Source organism: Urocitellus parryii, chromosome 7 (assembly GCF_045843805.1).
Source record: "Urocitellus parryii isolate mUroPar1 chromosome 7, mUroPar1.hap1, whole genome shotgun sequence".
NCBI lineage: Eukaryota > Metazoa > Chordata > Mammalia > Rodentia > Sciuridae > Urocitellus > Urocitellus parryii.
This window is the reverse complement of record NC_135537.1, coordinates 124,516,992-124,533,851: the sequence shown is the minus strand read 5'-3', so window position 1 is coordinate 124,533,851 and position 16,860 is coordinate 124,516,992. Positions and strand designations below refer to the sequence as shown.

The window sequence follows — 16,860 nt, the reverse complement described above, 5'->3', positions numbered from 1 at the left end:
ATGATCCTGGATGGCATAAGGCTAGCCTAGAACTTAGAAAGCAATAAGAAATCTCTGTCTGTCCCTTTTCAGATCATCCTAAAACTAACTTCTAAACTGGAAAGTTTAGTTCTCATTCTTCCTAGAAAAAAGTGGCACAGAATAGAAAACAAATGGAAAATGGGATTTTGTCCAGGATTCCTCATCTGGCCTTACATCATTTAACCTCCCTGAGATTCAGTTTCCCTTATCTGTAAAATCTGAGATTATGATCCCCATGTTCTATGTTCTTATACCAACCTCTTAGTCCTATAAGGATCAAAACATGTATCTGAAAGCACTAAAAAAACCTTGAAGTGATGTGCAAATATATAGTGTTATTAAATGATAAATGATTTATGAAAAAAAATGTGGCAGAAGAAGAAGGGAGAAAAACATAAAGATGGATATTAATTTTATCAGGGTCTTGTATAATAAAGAGAGAGAGAAAAGGGATGGTGGGGGGGGGGCGGAGATTACCCTCATGATTTTCTTCAAATTTTTTTTTAATGGAAATTAAAATGCATATACTTGATGACTGGGTATGTAGAACATAAAATAAAATTGAACGTATTTATATGAGAGAAGGAAGGTTTCTTTTTCTGTTTATCCCAATGCATGACGTCGATTGTACATTAAGATGGGGAGGAGGAGTGAACAATCATTCATTGCAAAAAAAAAATCCTGAAACAAATATTGTCAGCACAAATATTAAACTGCCTTTTCTCTACCGATTGGTAAAAAAATATATTATATTTCCATACTTTTTTTTTTCTTTTTCTTTTTAAATTATATTTGTTATCCATCCCAGCCGAAGTCGTGCCCCGTCATCTGGTAGAACTTCAAGTTGAAGGGCCGGTAGAACTCGCGCAGCCGCTGCACCACCTCCTGGGCGATCTCGGGGTGGGTCCTGCCCTTGGTCTTGCCCAGGCAGTGGGGTTTGCTGCTGCCCTCGGCCTTCTTGAGGCAGGGGAAGCCCTTGGTCTTGTTGAAGTAGAAGTGCTTGTCGGTGATGATGCGCTTGAGGCCCAGGAAGTCCTGCACGCGGCCCAGCTCGCCGGCCGGGTCGCTGATGAGCCGCTCGCCGCTCACGAAGAGCATCTGGCCGATGGGGAAGTGGCGCAGCCAGTGCTCCAGGTGCTTGGCGTAGATGCCGATCTGGATGGCGCTCCACGACGTGTCGATGAGGCCCGTGCTCCGGTTTTTGAACGTCAAGCTCTCGAAGGTGGGGATGTCGGGCCGCTTGGAGAGCGTCTGCGTGTAGTCCGAGATGGCCCTGGTCACTGGGTCGCGCACCACCACGATGAGCTTGGTGTCCTTGGACATGGCCGAGATGCGCGCGGGCGCCTCCCGCGTGACAAAGTAGCTGGGCGTCTTCTCCATGGTGATCTGCCCGTCCAGGGTCCTGGGCATCAGGTCCCTGAGGAAAGCAGAGAAGTATCTAAGTTAGTGACGGAAGAGCTTTACCTTTAGGTACAGAGGTGGTTTCCAAGGACAGGCAAGCTCCACGTGGGATCTAATCCAGACTTCCTGGGTTTTCCAACTGCACCTCCCCATTTACTAACTGTGGAGAAGTCACATAATCACTCTGACCTCTAGGTGCCGCATGCATAGAGTGGAGAATAATGTCGCCTTTTTCATGCAGTTGTTAAGATAATTAGATGAGTAAATGTACCTCAACAGCTTAGAAATGTGCTAGGCACAGAATAAGTACTCTGTTTTTATTTTATTTATTTTAATATCTGTTAAGGTTTTTATTTTATTTATCTTAATATTTATTTTTTTAGTTATAGATGGACACATATCTTTATTTTATTTTTATGTGGTGCTGAGGATGGAACCCAGTGCCTCAAGCATGCTAGGTGAGCCCTCTACTTCTGAGCCACAGCCTCAGCCCAAGTTTTCATTTTTTATTATGGATCTACAATGCTGGGAGAAAATAACCTTGGTCAAATTCTTTAGGTAAATCAGAATACTCTGCTAATTAACATGATCGTGACGATTTCTGTCTTGTGGATTCTTCCTCATGAGTAATAGAACCATTTTGTCATGTTTGAATAGAAATCTCACCAGAGTCTGGATAGAGCAGTAATAAACCCAATTACACTGCTATGAGATTTTATTAACATATTCATGCTCTTCCTATCCATATTTTATTCTATTTCTGGTGACTGTCCATCTTGTCCCTGACGCAATAATACAGTAATTTCTCTCAGGGTATTCCTATGGACAAAGCAATGATATTTAACATGATACCATAACATAGAGTTGTCCTCCCTTATCCACCATTTTTTCTTTCTTTGGTTTCAATTACCTGCCCTTGACTGTGGTCCAAAAATATTAAATGGAAAATTCCAGAACTAAGCAATTCATAAATTGTAAATCATATGCCATTCAGAGTAGCATGATGAAATCTCACCATGTCCCACTCTGACTTGCCCAGGATGTGAATTGTTCCTTGGCCCAGTGTAGCCATGATGTTTGCATTCCTATCCATTAGTCACTTGGTAGCAGATTTAGTTAACAACTTGACTGTCACATTTGGCAGTGCTTTTGTTCAAGTAAGAGCCCCAAAGTGCAAGAGCATCAGGTCACAGAAATGAATGTACAGATTAACTCTGGTACTAGGTAACAGAGCTGCAGGGCATATAGGGAAAAAAAAAAAAAACATGAGCAGGAGAGAGAAAACCTACTTGCTCTTCCAATTTAAGTATGGTTCCATTAAAAGCGTTATTTATTTGAAATATGTGCTGTGTATTTTTTCCTAACATTAAAGCATTGTCTTTCTAATTCCAAGTTTTCTAAGAAGTAGATGTTGCTCCAATAAGTATTAGATAAAATGATTTTGGGAAATTTATTGCAATGACTCAATGTGTTTTGTCCTTTGATCTATTGATAAAAAGAATCCCACTTATAAATATCCTTATATTGCATTTACGTTTATTCCTGGAATAAACTCTGTTGTTGATGGTGTGCTGTTAGTTGCATATAGTTTTGAATTTGACTAGTCGTTATTTTGTTTTGAAGTTTTCATCCACATTCATTAATGAAACGTTCCTGACATTTTTCTTCTGTTAATTGCTTAATCAATTGTTAGACTATAAATTATTCTATACTATTCTACATATAAAATGGGTTGAAACCATTCCATATTTTTCTGTGTCTTTTAAAAATTTAACAAAATAATTTTCTATAAATGTTTCTTGACAGTCATCTACAAAGCCATTTCATATTCCTATTCTGGGGAATGAAAGTAGCAAAGATAATATGATCTTTAAATATTTTCTCACTTTCTTGTATACGTATTCGCCTTTTTGCAATGCTCTGCCTTGTGTTTTGTTGATTTGGGAAATCATTATTTTTCTAAAAGTCATTCACTAAGTAGCTAGAGTTATATCCCCATTTTCAACCATGTTTTTGTATTTTTTTCTTTCCTTCTGTCTTCTTGGTTCAATTATCTTTTCTAATTCACTGATCTTCATTTTTATTTTTCTAATGTCTCTATTTTTTAAAGTTATATTTTTTATGGTTCTTCAAACTTATTTTATGGAATCTTACCTCATTGATTCCAATTTATCTTTTAAGTAATAAAAGCATTTGCAGGCTATATTTTTCTCTTCAGGTACAGTCTTGGTCAAAAATCCCCAAAGCTTTGACATGCATTCTTGTTATTATGGTAACTAAGTCAATATTTAGTGATTACATTTTACAGTTTGATTTCCCTCTTGATTCAGGCAAGCATTATCCAGGGGTGTGCTTATTTTTAAATCTGTTAATTCATCATCTTATTAATTTTGTAATCAGCGTCTGCTATGCATTTGCAATGAAAGGACATATATTGTGTTGTGAGTTTGGCTTTGTAACTGCCTCAAATTTTGTCCCACTTATACCCTTATGTCCTGCTTATCCCCTTTAATGAGCATCCATTGTAGAAAATGTCAAACATAGAAGTAGAGAAAATTGCAAACTGAATTACAGGTACCTTACATTCAGCTTCAAAAATTAAAAACTATAACCTTTTTTACTTATCAATCCCCTCATTTCCATAGCCCCACCATGTCAACTGGATTATATTGACAACACAGGTTAGCATATCACTTGGTTTGTAAATACTCCATCTGCATGATTATCTGACACAAATCCTGCAACTTTTATGATGACCTGTCACTGATAATCCTTTCCTCTTAATGACACAGTTTTTCATCTACTTTCATTTTCTTCGGTAATTTCAATGAGGTTAATTTTATCTTTTGGGGGAGAGGGTAAAAAGATCATTAGATATTTGATTTCTCTTGCTTTTATAATGGTTAAAAGAAATTTGCAATTTCTTTTTTTAACATAACTGTGATGTTCCTCACTAGCCACTATGAAATATACCTTAAAGTTTGGGTATATTAAACAAAGAACAGGGAGTTTGAGAGGGGACACACATTGTCCTTTGTCACCTATGCATGCCTATTCCATTGTATGACTCTGGTCCTAGAACTGAGAAGTTGGTCAGAGTAATCTTCTTTGCATTGTAATATCCTTTTTTTGGTAATTTTTAGATTATTTTCTTATTGCAGTTTGGATTTTAGTATCCAATTTTGTCTTTCACAAAAAGACAAAATGCAATTTCAGCCATGCAGAGATGGCTGAAATTCTCTGAAATTTGTCCAAATGCATGGAAAAATTTCAGGCTATAAAAAAAAGCAAACATCGAATACATGAAGTGATAAGAAAGAAAATTGTTGATTAAAAAAATATAATAAGTCAGCATTCCTTCTTCTTTCCTATAATCTTTGATTTTGACTACTTTATTTCAAGTCTTGGCCAAAATCTAAAGTCCTGATAGCTGATTTCACTCCAGATCTCCTGGATGGCTTCTCTTGGGGGGTGGGGGGGATAAGTACACTTACCACTCCTCTCAGAGATTGAAGCTATAGATTATGCTGCCCCCCCCCAAAATAGTAAGATCTCTGAAAAAAAAAAAAAGAAGCCATACTTTAAATTATTTTAATAGAGTAGGGAAAAGAGCTATCCCAAATAGGAGTTTGAAGAGGAAGCAGCTAAAATAGGATTTTAAAAGGAAAACACATGAACTATATACTCTCATCTGCAGGAGAAGGAGAACCAACTGGTTAGCATGGGGTCGGGGGAGAGTTGGGCTGAACTACAAGCTGCCTGCAGGTTACTTTTTTCAAAAAGGATAAAGTGATAGTCTAAATAAATCCTAAACAAAATTTAGATTGTAAAAAAAAGTTGCTTTTTTTTAAAATGGTCACACTGCAGGATTCTTTACATTGTAATATCCTTTTTTCAATTTTTAGATCATTTCCTTATTGCAATTTGGATTTTAGTATCCCCCCAAAGTACTCATCTTTCACAAAAAGACAAAATGCTCGTGTAAATTGCAATACTGCATTTCAGGTATTTAGGAAAACTTGGAAATTGTCCTTTTTTTTTTTTTTTTTAATCTGAGAAAGGCCCATGTTTTGACTTGACTCTGTGTAAGCACATGGCCCAGGATGGGCAATGAAGAGTCTGTTTCAGTAGAGGGAGAGGTTTTTAGAAATACCAGACAGGCTATGGGAGAACAAGGTGTGTGAGAAGACACATGGTGTTTCCCTGAAGGCAAAGCAGGTGAGAATTGAAAGGTGGGAAGATGAGGCCCGAGGAGGACTTTATTTCCAGATTATGTAGTATATAGATTATTCCAACATCAACTCTAAATTATGAATAGGGTTTGAAGAATTCTATAATAGGTATGGGGGTGGAGAATGGGGTAGAGACCAAAATTACCAGAAGAAATTAGAAAGGAATAGTTGATTTTCTTAAAGAAGTCAAACATAAGCAGAGCTTTCACATGCAAATTAAGGATTATTACAAGATGAGTTATATATATTTGTTCTTTGTCTCTAAAGAACTCAATGACAATTCACCATAGCCCCAATTGGAAAGCAGGCTAAGGGTCCACCAACAGATGAATCGTAGGCAGAAGGTGGTAAATCCATACAAAATCGAATATTATTCAGCCACAAAGAGAAAGGAAATTCTATCATATGCTACAAAATGGATGAACCTTGAGGATATCACACTAAGAGAAATAAGCCAGTCACAAAAGGGCAAATACTGCCTGGTTCCACTTATATGAGGTAGCTAGTCAAAATCATGGAGTCAGAAAGAATGATGGCAACTAGGGGCTGGGAAAGGGGAATTGTTTTAATGAGTACAGTTTTAGTTTGCTATGACTAAAAGTTTCAGAGATTGACTGAGTAACAAAGTGCCCATATTTAACATTACTGAACCTAAAAATAAATTTAGCATAGTGAATTTTATGTTATATATAAATATATAATATAAAATATATATAAATATATAATATTATAAATATATTAAATATATAAAAATATATATAAATATATAAATATATATATATATATTTATCTAAAGTTTTGTTAAATAACAAAAAAAGAACTCAAGAAAGGAAAAAGGCTTTAATGGCATTATAAGATTTAGTTACACAAAGGGTCATTTGGCCTTCCAGGTAATTAAACATGAGAACAAGTACTAGAGGAAGCTGTGGTTTTTTTCTTTCCTCTTCCTAGACCAAAGAAAAATAAAATAATTCATGACATTTTGTGAAGTTGATCTGAAATCAGAAAATGCGGTCTGGGGCCTATCTCTTCCCACTGCTTCTTGGGTGACCACGAGCTAGTAATTTAATGTCATTAAATTTCGTTTATTCTTATCCAAGAAAAAAATCAAGCCAAATGTCCAGGAAATCAGGATCTTAATGGAAAGCCATGCCTGCATGACTGTTGCTGCAGAGAATACACCAAGCATTGTTCTTAAGAAAGTGAAGTCCAGTGCTGTGATCTCCCCACTGCAAAGGAGAACCCCATTCAGCACAGATAAGAAGGGTCCAGAGGAAGTCAGAGATAGACCTGGGGCATTCACACATCTGCCCATTTGATGTTTAGACAATGAAGCAGTCTGGTTTGAAGGCCATGAGCTGGTCGCTTTCTCTGGAAGGACAGAGACTAGCTTGTTACGGTGTGAGAGACAGGAGCTTAGTTTCTAAGGGGATACTATTTCCTTCCATACACATCCATCAGATGCAAACGCCGTGCCACCCTGCTATGCAGCAGATTTCATTTTTGATCTGATCAACCACCCTGGGTAATCTCTGTGGGCCTAGAGTTGTTTGTGCAGCTGTCCATCTCTGTTGTGGGAAATGTTAGGACCAAGGAGGAACCATGATAGACAGGCTAAATAGACCGTTCTTTTCTATTCAAGCCCTGGACCAAGTCAGTAGTTTAAGGTTGGAGTACTAAAATGAGGCTTTTCCTCTGACATGCTGCTCCTAGGAAGGACCTGCCTCATTGACGGTCTAAGAGTCACATCCTTCCTTTGGATACAAGAGCCAATACATTTCTGCTGGCCACACCATGACACCTCTATGATTAGGAGCACCATCCAAAGGAGCCTTCAGTAGCATGCAACAACACGTATTTGTTATTTATCTAATATGTACAATAAGTATTTAAAAAAAGAACCCACCATTGCTTCACCCTTCTTGAAATCCATTTGGGCCATTTCCACTAAATTCTCACTACCCCCATGTTGTCTTCTCCCTTCTCTACCCTCTCTCTAGAATTGCTATTGGACCTTTCTGTAAGTAGCCCCTCCTAAATAAATAAATAAATACTTCTTCCCCTATTGCATTTTTTAATAAATAGTGTTTTGTCGATGGGTCCTTCCAAAGGAAGAATAAAGATTGACCTCTGCCTCTTACTATTCATAAAAATCATTTTATATTGTTTGCATTTGTAAATATGAATGATAAATCAATGAAATGTTTGGAAGGAAATCTAGAATAACACGATGATTTTGGAAAAAGCAGATTTTTTAAAGTTTTATTAAAGGAATGACCATAATAAAAATGACAAATTAGACTAAATTAAAAATAAGGACTTTTGTTTTTTATCAAATGGTACCACTAACTGACCAACAGGCAAAATTCAGAATGGGTAAAACTATTTAAAATACATTTATCTGATAAAAGTCATCCATAGTGTGCAGAGATCCTATAAATTTAGTCATAGAAATTTAGTCACAGGAAAAACTAAATCAGCATAAGAAAAAAAATTGAACAAGAACCTTGAATAACAACTTCATAGAAGGGACAATATTCAAGAGTTCAATGAGCTCATGAAAAGGTGGTGAGTGACATAGCTGTCCTAGAGATCAGGTAAGTATTATGATCCCCCAATTTTTCTTCCTAGCTGAGATTCAGAGCAAGCTCAGAGCATGTTGAATTTCTCAGAGTCAAAACATGGGAGGTGATGGGGATCCTCCCAATGCTGCTACAACATTGTTTCTGCTACATCAGATAAGAGGTAGTCATCAGTCAAAGGAGCTCAGACAAAGAGTAAACATACAATGGTTCAGATGGAATAAATTCAACAGATGGAGAACAGGAGAGCCTGAGTTATCCAGAACATAGCTGAGAAGATCCTGAAAGACCAAAATTCTTAACACAATAAAAATGAGGTGAAGGAGTTTACGTGTTTGGACTGGGGAGTCGTATGAAATAAGACTGAAGAAATGATGTATGGTTACCGTCAGGGATGCATCAAATCTGAGGCAGGGTTCCAGTTAGAGTGGAGCAGGAAAAGAAGGCAGGTGGCCTTGCTAAATTGCTTGTAATTTTCTTTTTCAATAGAGTGAAACCTACTTTCAAACAGTAGTCAGGATTTCTTGTTTCAGGAGTCTAATGGAGACAAAACACCATTGGTTCTATTCTAAAAACATGGCTCAGTTAAGTCACATATCCCCATGAAGACAAGGTGGTTTTGGAGAAAAGGGATAAGAATTTCAGTCTTTTTCTGCTATTAATAAACTGTGTAATACTTTTCCTTGCGTGGAGTGGGTTACCAGGGATTGAACTCAGGGACACTCGACCACTGAGCCAGATCCCCAGCCCTATTTTGTATTCTATTTAGAGACAGGGTCTCACCAAATTGCTTAGAGCCTTGCTAAGTTGCTGAGGCTGGCTTTGGACTCTGGATCCTCCTGCCTCAGCCTCCCCAGCCACTAGGATTACAGGTGTGCGCCAATGTGCCCTGCCTAAACCTTGTGATCTTGAAGAAGTCACTTTCAGTTTCTTCATAAGCAAAAGAAAGCTATTGTCCTCAATGTCTCTAGAAGTGTTCACCTCTAAGATCCCACGCAGAGCTTGGGACTTTAATCCATGTTAATTTCTCAAATTTGAAGTTTTGCACAGCTTTGAATGGTTTTGTGTTCTCCAGGGCAATTCCACCAATCAAATCAAGAGATTTGTATAAATAATTATGCAGGGCAATTCCACATCGACAAAATTGATTTCAAAAATCAATGAAGCCTGAAAGAATATAGTTCAGATAATTGATGCCAAGAGAAAAAGCGCTGAGGTTAGTTCAAGTGAAGTCTAACTCGGCACTTCCCTTGTGCTTGGGGGCAGGAGAAAGACCAGGAAGTCCATCAGCTTCACGGTCTTAGTGTATCTGATAAGGCAAGTTTGTGACAAAGGAGACCTGTGTCTGTATCATGCTTCCCCTGTGCCTGGAACATCAAATAAGATGTCACCCTAGAAGATGAAGTTCATGGATTGGGCTACAATAAAAATAACAGATGCAAGGCAGCCAGGAATTCAAGTTCAAAGGCTTTAGGAAGACTGTGATAAAGACAAAAGCAAACGCATATTTATTAAGCTTTTACCTTGGACCAAAGACCTGGTGTCATATTCCTCGAGTCTCCCAGCCACAGTGGAAAACTGGAATTATTTTCCTAATTTCACAGATGAGGATCTAGGTTCAGGAGATAAAATGGCTTGTCCAAAGATAAATGGTCATGAATAAGAGGGAGAGAGTGAAAATGTAGGTCTGTTTAGTCTTAAAGTGCATGTTCTTTCAATCTCCCCCAAAAGCCAGGCAGCATGAGCGTGACCCACCATTGATGTCACTAACCGACTTTGACACTCTGAAAGAACACATTTGAGGACGAAGTACATGGCTTCCCTATTCGTTGTAGAATGCAAATCACCCTTCCCTGAATCTCACAAGCAACTAATACACATAACATGTTTTTCAAAAGCTGTCTTCTGTCTGAGAAGAATGTACTGCCAGAGGAACTCCCGAGTTGTAATGCAAAAGCAATTTACCTTGAGGAATAAATAAATCTGGCCCCATATACACATACTTTTTTTTTTTTCTTTTTTAGTCTGCACAGTTCAACAGGACCTTGTGTCTGTTTTTGTAAGCCTCCAACAGCAGCAAATGCTAGAGAGAGCATGCTCTTTTCATGGCCACCGCATGAAGGCAGTTCCAGGGGGTCCCTGATGGCATGTGCCTGGGAGGGGAGGAAACTGTTGCAAACACAGGGCTGTCAGCCCACTGTCCCTGGGGCCAAGCCCCACTCACATTCATATTTCTTTTCCTGCTGTTGCTATGTGAGACCTCACTCAAAACGTGACTTGTGAGGCTGGAAAGAAAACTCCCTTTAGATGATGTTTGAGTTGGCTTCTGTAGGAGAGGAAGATTGAGGTTTCTGACCGGCTCCCACACTGGCCAGCCTGGATGTGCAAGTCCAAGAATCAAACTGTCATCAAGCTAAACATCCGATTTAGAGGCTAGACTCTTTGCAGTGCTACGAATAGTAGATTCCTCCCAGAACTCTGAAGGATCGAGTAACGAAAAGAGAAAAAAAAAATGGTTCTGACTCTCACCAGGATTTATGATATGATATGCACAAAACCAGAGCCGATTTTAGGAAAGCAATACAATGTTCCTTGAACTCCAGAGGAGGAGAGACAAGCTGAGAATTCTTGATTGCTAATTTTGGGAGGTTGCAAAAAAAAAAAAAAAAGGACAGAGAATGAATACATCTGTGGTCATCTCAGGTCTAAAAGCTATCTTGAGAGGGAAGAGGTAAGAGTTATCTTGATGATCAGTTCAAGGGAAAAATGGTTCATGTTGATCCTTGAAGTTTCCCAAGTGAGTCCACTCATTATCTCATTCATTGCGGGAGAAATTTTATAAACAGAACCATATCTTACAAAGCTTATTGCTTCACCAGCATCATCCCTTCTAGGATTACTTCATTGGAAAAATTCATGTATCCCTAAGATTTAAATTATCGTTTATAACATTGTATGCACTGTCCCAAACTTTGTTTCAAGTGCGCTTAGGAACCAATGTGCTCCTTTTAATCTACAGAGCCTAAGAATCCCTCTGGAGAGCATAGATACATGTCATACCTCCCCATAGTGGGGGCCTGTCTGTCTCAAGACACTAGTTGTATTCGGAGCAAAAAGTAATGATTATTCTTCAACCCACTTGCATTTCTCTAAGCAAAGTGCCTTCTTAAATTTTTTTTTTTAATCTGGGTGTATATCTTGTCTTATCCTTGTCCTGCACCTGGTACTTTAAAAAATACTAGAATTATTTTTTTTTTCAGAGTTTGTGATTAAAGAATTTCATAAGCACTCATAGACAAATGGAAACAAAGAAACCACAACCCAGATACTGACAAATGAAGAGGTTGGGGAGTGCACCTTGAACTTCAGTGGGAGTGCCCAAAGATAGTAAAACTTAAAAGGAGAAAAAGATCTTTATACTCAGCTGAGTTTCATTCATTGGAAGTAATATCAAAACAACATTTTTGGATATGCAAAGATCTAAAAAACTTAACACCTGTGTAAATTTTGGAAAAACCAAATTTACAAGTTCATTTTAACTGAACAGCAGAGGGGTGGGGATGTAGCTCAGGGGCAATGAACTTGCCTAGTATGCATACAGGCCTCGTTTCAAAAGCAAACAACAAAATGAACAACACAAAGAACAAAATTAAAAACCCCAGAATGAGGAAGTTGGAAGTCTGTGTACAAAAAAAAAAAAAAAAAAAAAAAACCCAAACATCTAAAAATCATGTAGAATAAAAATAGGCCCTTAGGAATTATTATTAATGCAGCTATAAAAATGAGTACAAATAGCAGGAACGAAATAGAACTGTACTAGTTGGATCTAGAATCTAAAGTCTGGTATTAATAAGCCCTTAGAAGAGCCTGTGTGTAAGAGAGAGACAGAGAGACAGAGAGAAATGGGGAGCGGATAAAGAGAGAGAGGGAGAAATGGAGACATTACAAGCAGAAAGAGAAGAAGAAATCAAGAAGGTGTGTGTGTGGGGGAGAGAGAGAGAGAGAGAGAGAGAGAGAGAGAGAGAGAGAGAGAGAGAGAAAGACAGAGACAGAGAGACAGAGAGAGAGAGACAGAGAGAGACAGAGAGAGAAGGTGTGTGTGTGTGTGTGTGTGTGTGTGTGTGTGTGTGTGTGGGGGAGAGAGAGAGAGAGAGAGAGAGAGAGAGAAGGTGTGTGTGTGTGGGAGAGAGAGAGAGAGAGAGAGAGAGAGAGAGAGAGAGAGAGAGAAGGTGTGTGTGTGTGTGTGTGTGTGTGTGTGGAGAGAGAGAGAGAGAGAGAGAGAGAGAGAGAGAGAGAGAGAGAGAGAGAGAAGGTGTGTGTGGGGGAGAGAGAGAGAGAGAAAGAGAGAGAGAGAAGCTGTGTGTGGGGGAGAGAGAGAGAGAGAGAGAGAGAGAGAGAGAGAGAGAGAGAGAGAAGGTGTGTGTGTGTGGGAGAGAGAGAGAGAGAGAGAGAGAGAGAGAGAGAGAGAGAGAGAGAGATAGAGAGAGAGAAGGTGTGTGTGTGGGAGAGAGAGAGAGAAGGTGTGTGTGTGTGTGTGTGTGTGTGTGTGAGAGAGAGAGAGAGAGAGAGAGAGAGAGAGAGAGAGAAGGTGTGTGTGTGGGAGAGAGAGAGAGAAGGTGTGTGTGTGTGTGTGTGTGTGTGTGTGTGTGAGAGAGAGAGAGAGAGAGAGAGAGAGAGAGAGAGAGAGAGAGAGAAGCTGTGTGTGGGGGCAAGAGAGAGAGAGAGAGAAGGTGTGTGTGTGTGTGTGTGTGTGTGTGTGTGTGGAGAGAGAGAGAGAGAGAGAGAGAGAGAAGGTGTGTGTGTGTGGGAGAGAGAGAGAGAGAGAGAGAGAGAGAGAGAAGGTGTGTGGGGGGGAGAGAGAGGGAGAGAAAGAGAGAGAGAGAGAGAGAGAGAGAGAGAAGCTGTGTGTGGGGGCGAGAGAGAGAGAGAGAGAGAGAGAGAGAGAGAGAGAGAGAGAGAGAGAGAGAACTCATCCAGAGACAGAAAAGTTCAAAATCTGCTGTTTCCTAAAAGGCTCCAATGAACATTAGAACTAGGAGGAGCCTCAGGAATTCCCCAAAATTCAGCTCCTTAATTTTTCAGATTTGAAAATTCTGAGAACTGTCTCTTTCTGTAGCCAAATGGACTTGAAGCTGGCCTTAGATTCTGTCTCCTGACACCTAGGTCACTGTTCTATCTACGTGTTGTCATTCTGCCTTAATTCTGGAAATATAATGTTCCCAGGGCTCCACCACCCTCAAGAACCTGAAATATAAAATATTAAATTCATCCATGGAGGTAAAATTCCCTGTCATGTTTTGAACCAGGAAAGTCATATTAAATGTGTGTCCTCACTTTAAAGGGAGAGCCAGTTTTCTTCCACTTATCTCTTACTTTTGACCACAATGTAGGGTCAGCAACTTAGAAGAGGGAAATGGAATTCTTAATCCAAGTGTGGAGATCAGGACTAAGGGGAGGCACTCTCTGGAATCCTTGGTCGCTGCCACAGCAAACCCTCCCGACTTAGGCTCATCTTGGCTCCTGACAGGAGTTTTATAAATGATTAGTTCAAGAGCTGCGCTATCTGCTTTTGTGCTACTAGGGACAGCTGCTTCAGAATAGAGTCTTTTCATCAGCCTGGAATTATCAGGTCTCTGCATATGTGCAGCTGAAGATAAAGGGGGCAAAAACGTGCTTTCCTTGTTTGGAAATCAACAATCAAAGGGCAGTGGAGAAGCTAAGAGAGGACCATGATAAAGATAAATCTGAAATTTTAAAAAGGATCTTTGTTATATTTTGGCCATGATGGGTATTTCTTTTTCTTTATTTTTTTTCCTTTTTTTCTGTTTGTTTTATTCTGTTCATTAAGATCTAGACACAAAATAGGTGCTAAGTCAGAAGGTCTTTTAACTTTGAAATAGGAAAAAGGATCTTATAGGCAAGATTTTAGTGGTGGTGTGGGACTTGGACTACCTGGTTATTCTTTCTAAAATCTGCTGTGAGTACTCTAGTGAATATTTCAGCTTCCTTGAACAAGAAAAATGATATACTTTGTGTCTAAGATCCAAACAGAACTTCTGGAATAATTTCACTCTTATGATAAAAAAAAAAAAATCTCCAGAATAAAAAGGTCATTCTGAAATGAGGCATACAGGCAAGACAACCTTCAGGAAAGCAACCGATGAGTCAAATCAGCACAAAGGGGTAAAACCACCTAGCCATAGAAAGACAGACAAGGTGGATTCTAGTTTAAGTCCACAATTTAGAAAGAACCACAAATCACATACTCACATGAACAAATTCATTACAGGAATCATCACTCAGACATTAGCACCGTGCAACCTGCAGCCCTAAACAACCAATCTTGTGACAAATTCTGATCAGGCTCCAGGGAAATGCTTCTCCAAACACCTTGCCTTGTAATCTTCAAACCAAAAGTTCTGAATGCTGAAAATATATGCACAGGTTTCCTTGCTACAAACACTGAAGAGGAACAATGCTTCCAGAATGCACAAGGATTTAAGTAAGGTAAGTTAGCTAAGAGGAAAAACAAATTTAGCAACTTACCAAGTGTTTTGTATCGGGTAGCATGAAACCACTTCGCAGTATTAAAGTATCATTTCCTAGTATTAATGAATGTTCACTTCTTTGCTTCACCTCCTATTCTAGTAAATTGTCCTGAAGGAACTCACCCCTTACCCCAGTACTCACAGCATTTGCACATGGAGGCAGAAGGGCATTTCATATGGTGGAATGATTGGGGCTACCCAGACACTCATACATAGCTGGATCTTGGTGAAACAGGTCAAGCATGACACTAATTCTTTCTATGGGCAGCTAGATGGATGTCAAAAACCTGAAACTAAGAACAGTTCTCATTTTCACAAAAATAATTAGTAAGAATCACAATTTTTAAAAAATTCATAAAAAGTCCATTTTAAATATTTGTATTTCAAAATTTTATACAGATTAATTATACTTTGTATTTAGTCTTTGGATTTTGATAGTTTACTTGGAATATTTTTGAGGAAAAAAAACAACTTTTGAAGACATGAACAAAATTTCTTTTATTTATTTATTTACTTTTGGTACTAGGGATTAAACTCAGGGGCACTCAGCCAATGAAGCCACATCCCCAGCCCTATTTTGTGTTTTATTTGGCAATAGGGTCTCATTGAATTGCTTAGCACCTCACTTTTGCTGAGGCTGGCTTTGAACTCATGATCCTCCTGACTCAGCCTCCTTAGCTGCTGGGATTACAGGCATGCACTACTGTGCCTGGCAACAAAATTTCTTAAATTTTACATTAATTTTAATTTAAAATTTTGATCAGAATATATTCCAGTTCATACACTTGCCCTTCAAAAAATCTTTTTGATCAAGGGTCAATGAGCTATGACCCACAAGCTAAACCTAGATATTTTTTTTTCTATTATTGGATGACTTCATTTATATGAAACATCAAGATAATTGAGCCCAGAGTGAAAAAAAAAAAAAAAAAAGCAGATTAGATGTTGCCAGAGACCGAAGGGAGGAGGAGGTCATGAAGATGTTCTGGAATTAGGTAGTGTTGGTGATCAGCTATTTCCATAAATTTTATTGAAACAAAGCCATACCCAATTGCTTATGTATTGTCTAAGGAGTTTTGAACAGGATTGAATAGTTGTGACAGAGAACATATGGCCTGCAGAGTCTATAATATTTATTGCCTGAACCTTTTCAGAAAACATTTCTCTACCCGTGATTTAGACCATTACCGTCAATAGAATAAAATTAATATAAAAAATCATGATTGTAACATAATTAGTATTTTGCTGAAATTGAGGGATGAAAAATAAATCGTGCTGTGTAAGTATGTCATAGGTCATGATTTGTGTATGTCTTTATTTTATTACTCATCCAAACATTGCTGGCCATCAATGGAATACCCAAATGAGCAATAATAATTAAATTGAGTCATCTTTGGTATTTTGCCAACTTTCTGACATAAAAAAGAAACAATAGATTGAAGCCTGTTTTTTTTTCTATTTTGTTGTTATGAAAGAATATTTGTCAAAATAGGAGAATAGACCGTATTTCGTTTAATCGTATATTAGCTTGATTTATGACTTTTTAAATGTTTAGACATATGGTATGTGAGCCTTCATCTACACTTTTGTCCAGGGACTTGAAAATGTTAAGGGTGGGCCTGAAGAAAATCCAACAGGACTCAGAGAAGCCATTATAATGAAAAGCAAGGCAGACAGATAGGGCTTTTGGTTCCCAATAAGCCTGAGGGCTGTCAGCAAATGAACTTCTCAAACAAAGCACTCTACTTGTGCTCAGAGGTTCCACCACAGCAGAGATGTCACCCACATCTCACATCTGACTGACTAAACAGGGATTCCCCCTCTCAGCGCAGGAAAACAAAACATCACAAATTCTAGGATGAGACCAGAGAGAACACAGTTGCCTTCCAAATGAGCTTTTTCTTCATTAATTAAACATATATTTTTTTAAAATCACGCAAGTGAAAAAGGTCCATTAGAGAAAAATTAGAAAATTCAGAGGGGCACAAAATTGTCCACAATAGAATAACTCACCCATCCATCTGGTGTAGCATTTTAAAATACACCCATCCAAACTTTGATCTATTGTAGATCTTT

The 16,860-nt window shown here is 38.4% G+C and overlaps 1 protein-coding gene across 1 annotated transcript in view; it reads right to left on the bottom strand.

The window, feature by feature from the left end:
* Positions 1 to 816: 816 nt before the first annotated feature.
* The window catches only part of Hs3st3a1 (heparan sulfate-glucosamine 3-sulfotransferase 3A1), a 93,732-nt gene continuing 77,688 nt past the window's right edge, over positions 817 to 16,860 (bottom strand). The window contains exon 2 of the mRNA XM_026390660.2: positions 817 to 1,438. Within this exon, the coding sequence (XP_026246445.2) occupies positions 817 to 1,438 (622 nt within the window). The remainder of the gene's footprint in view (positions 1,439 to 16,860) is intronic.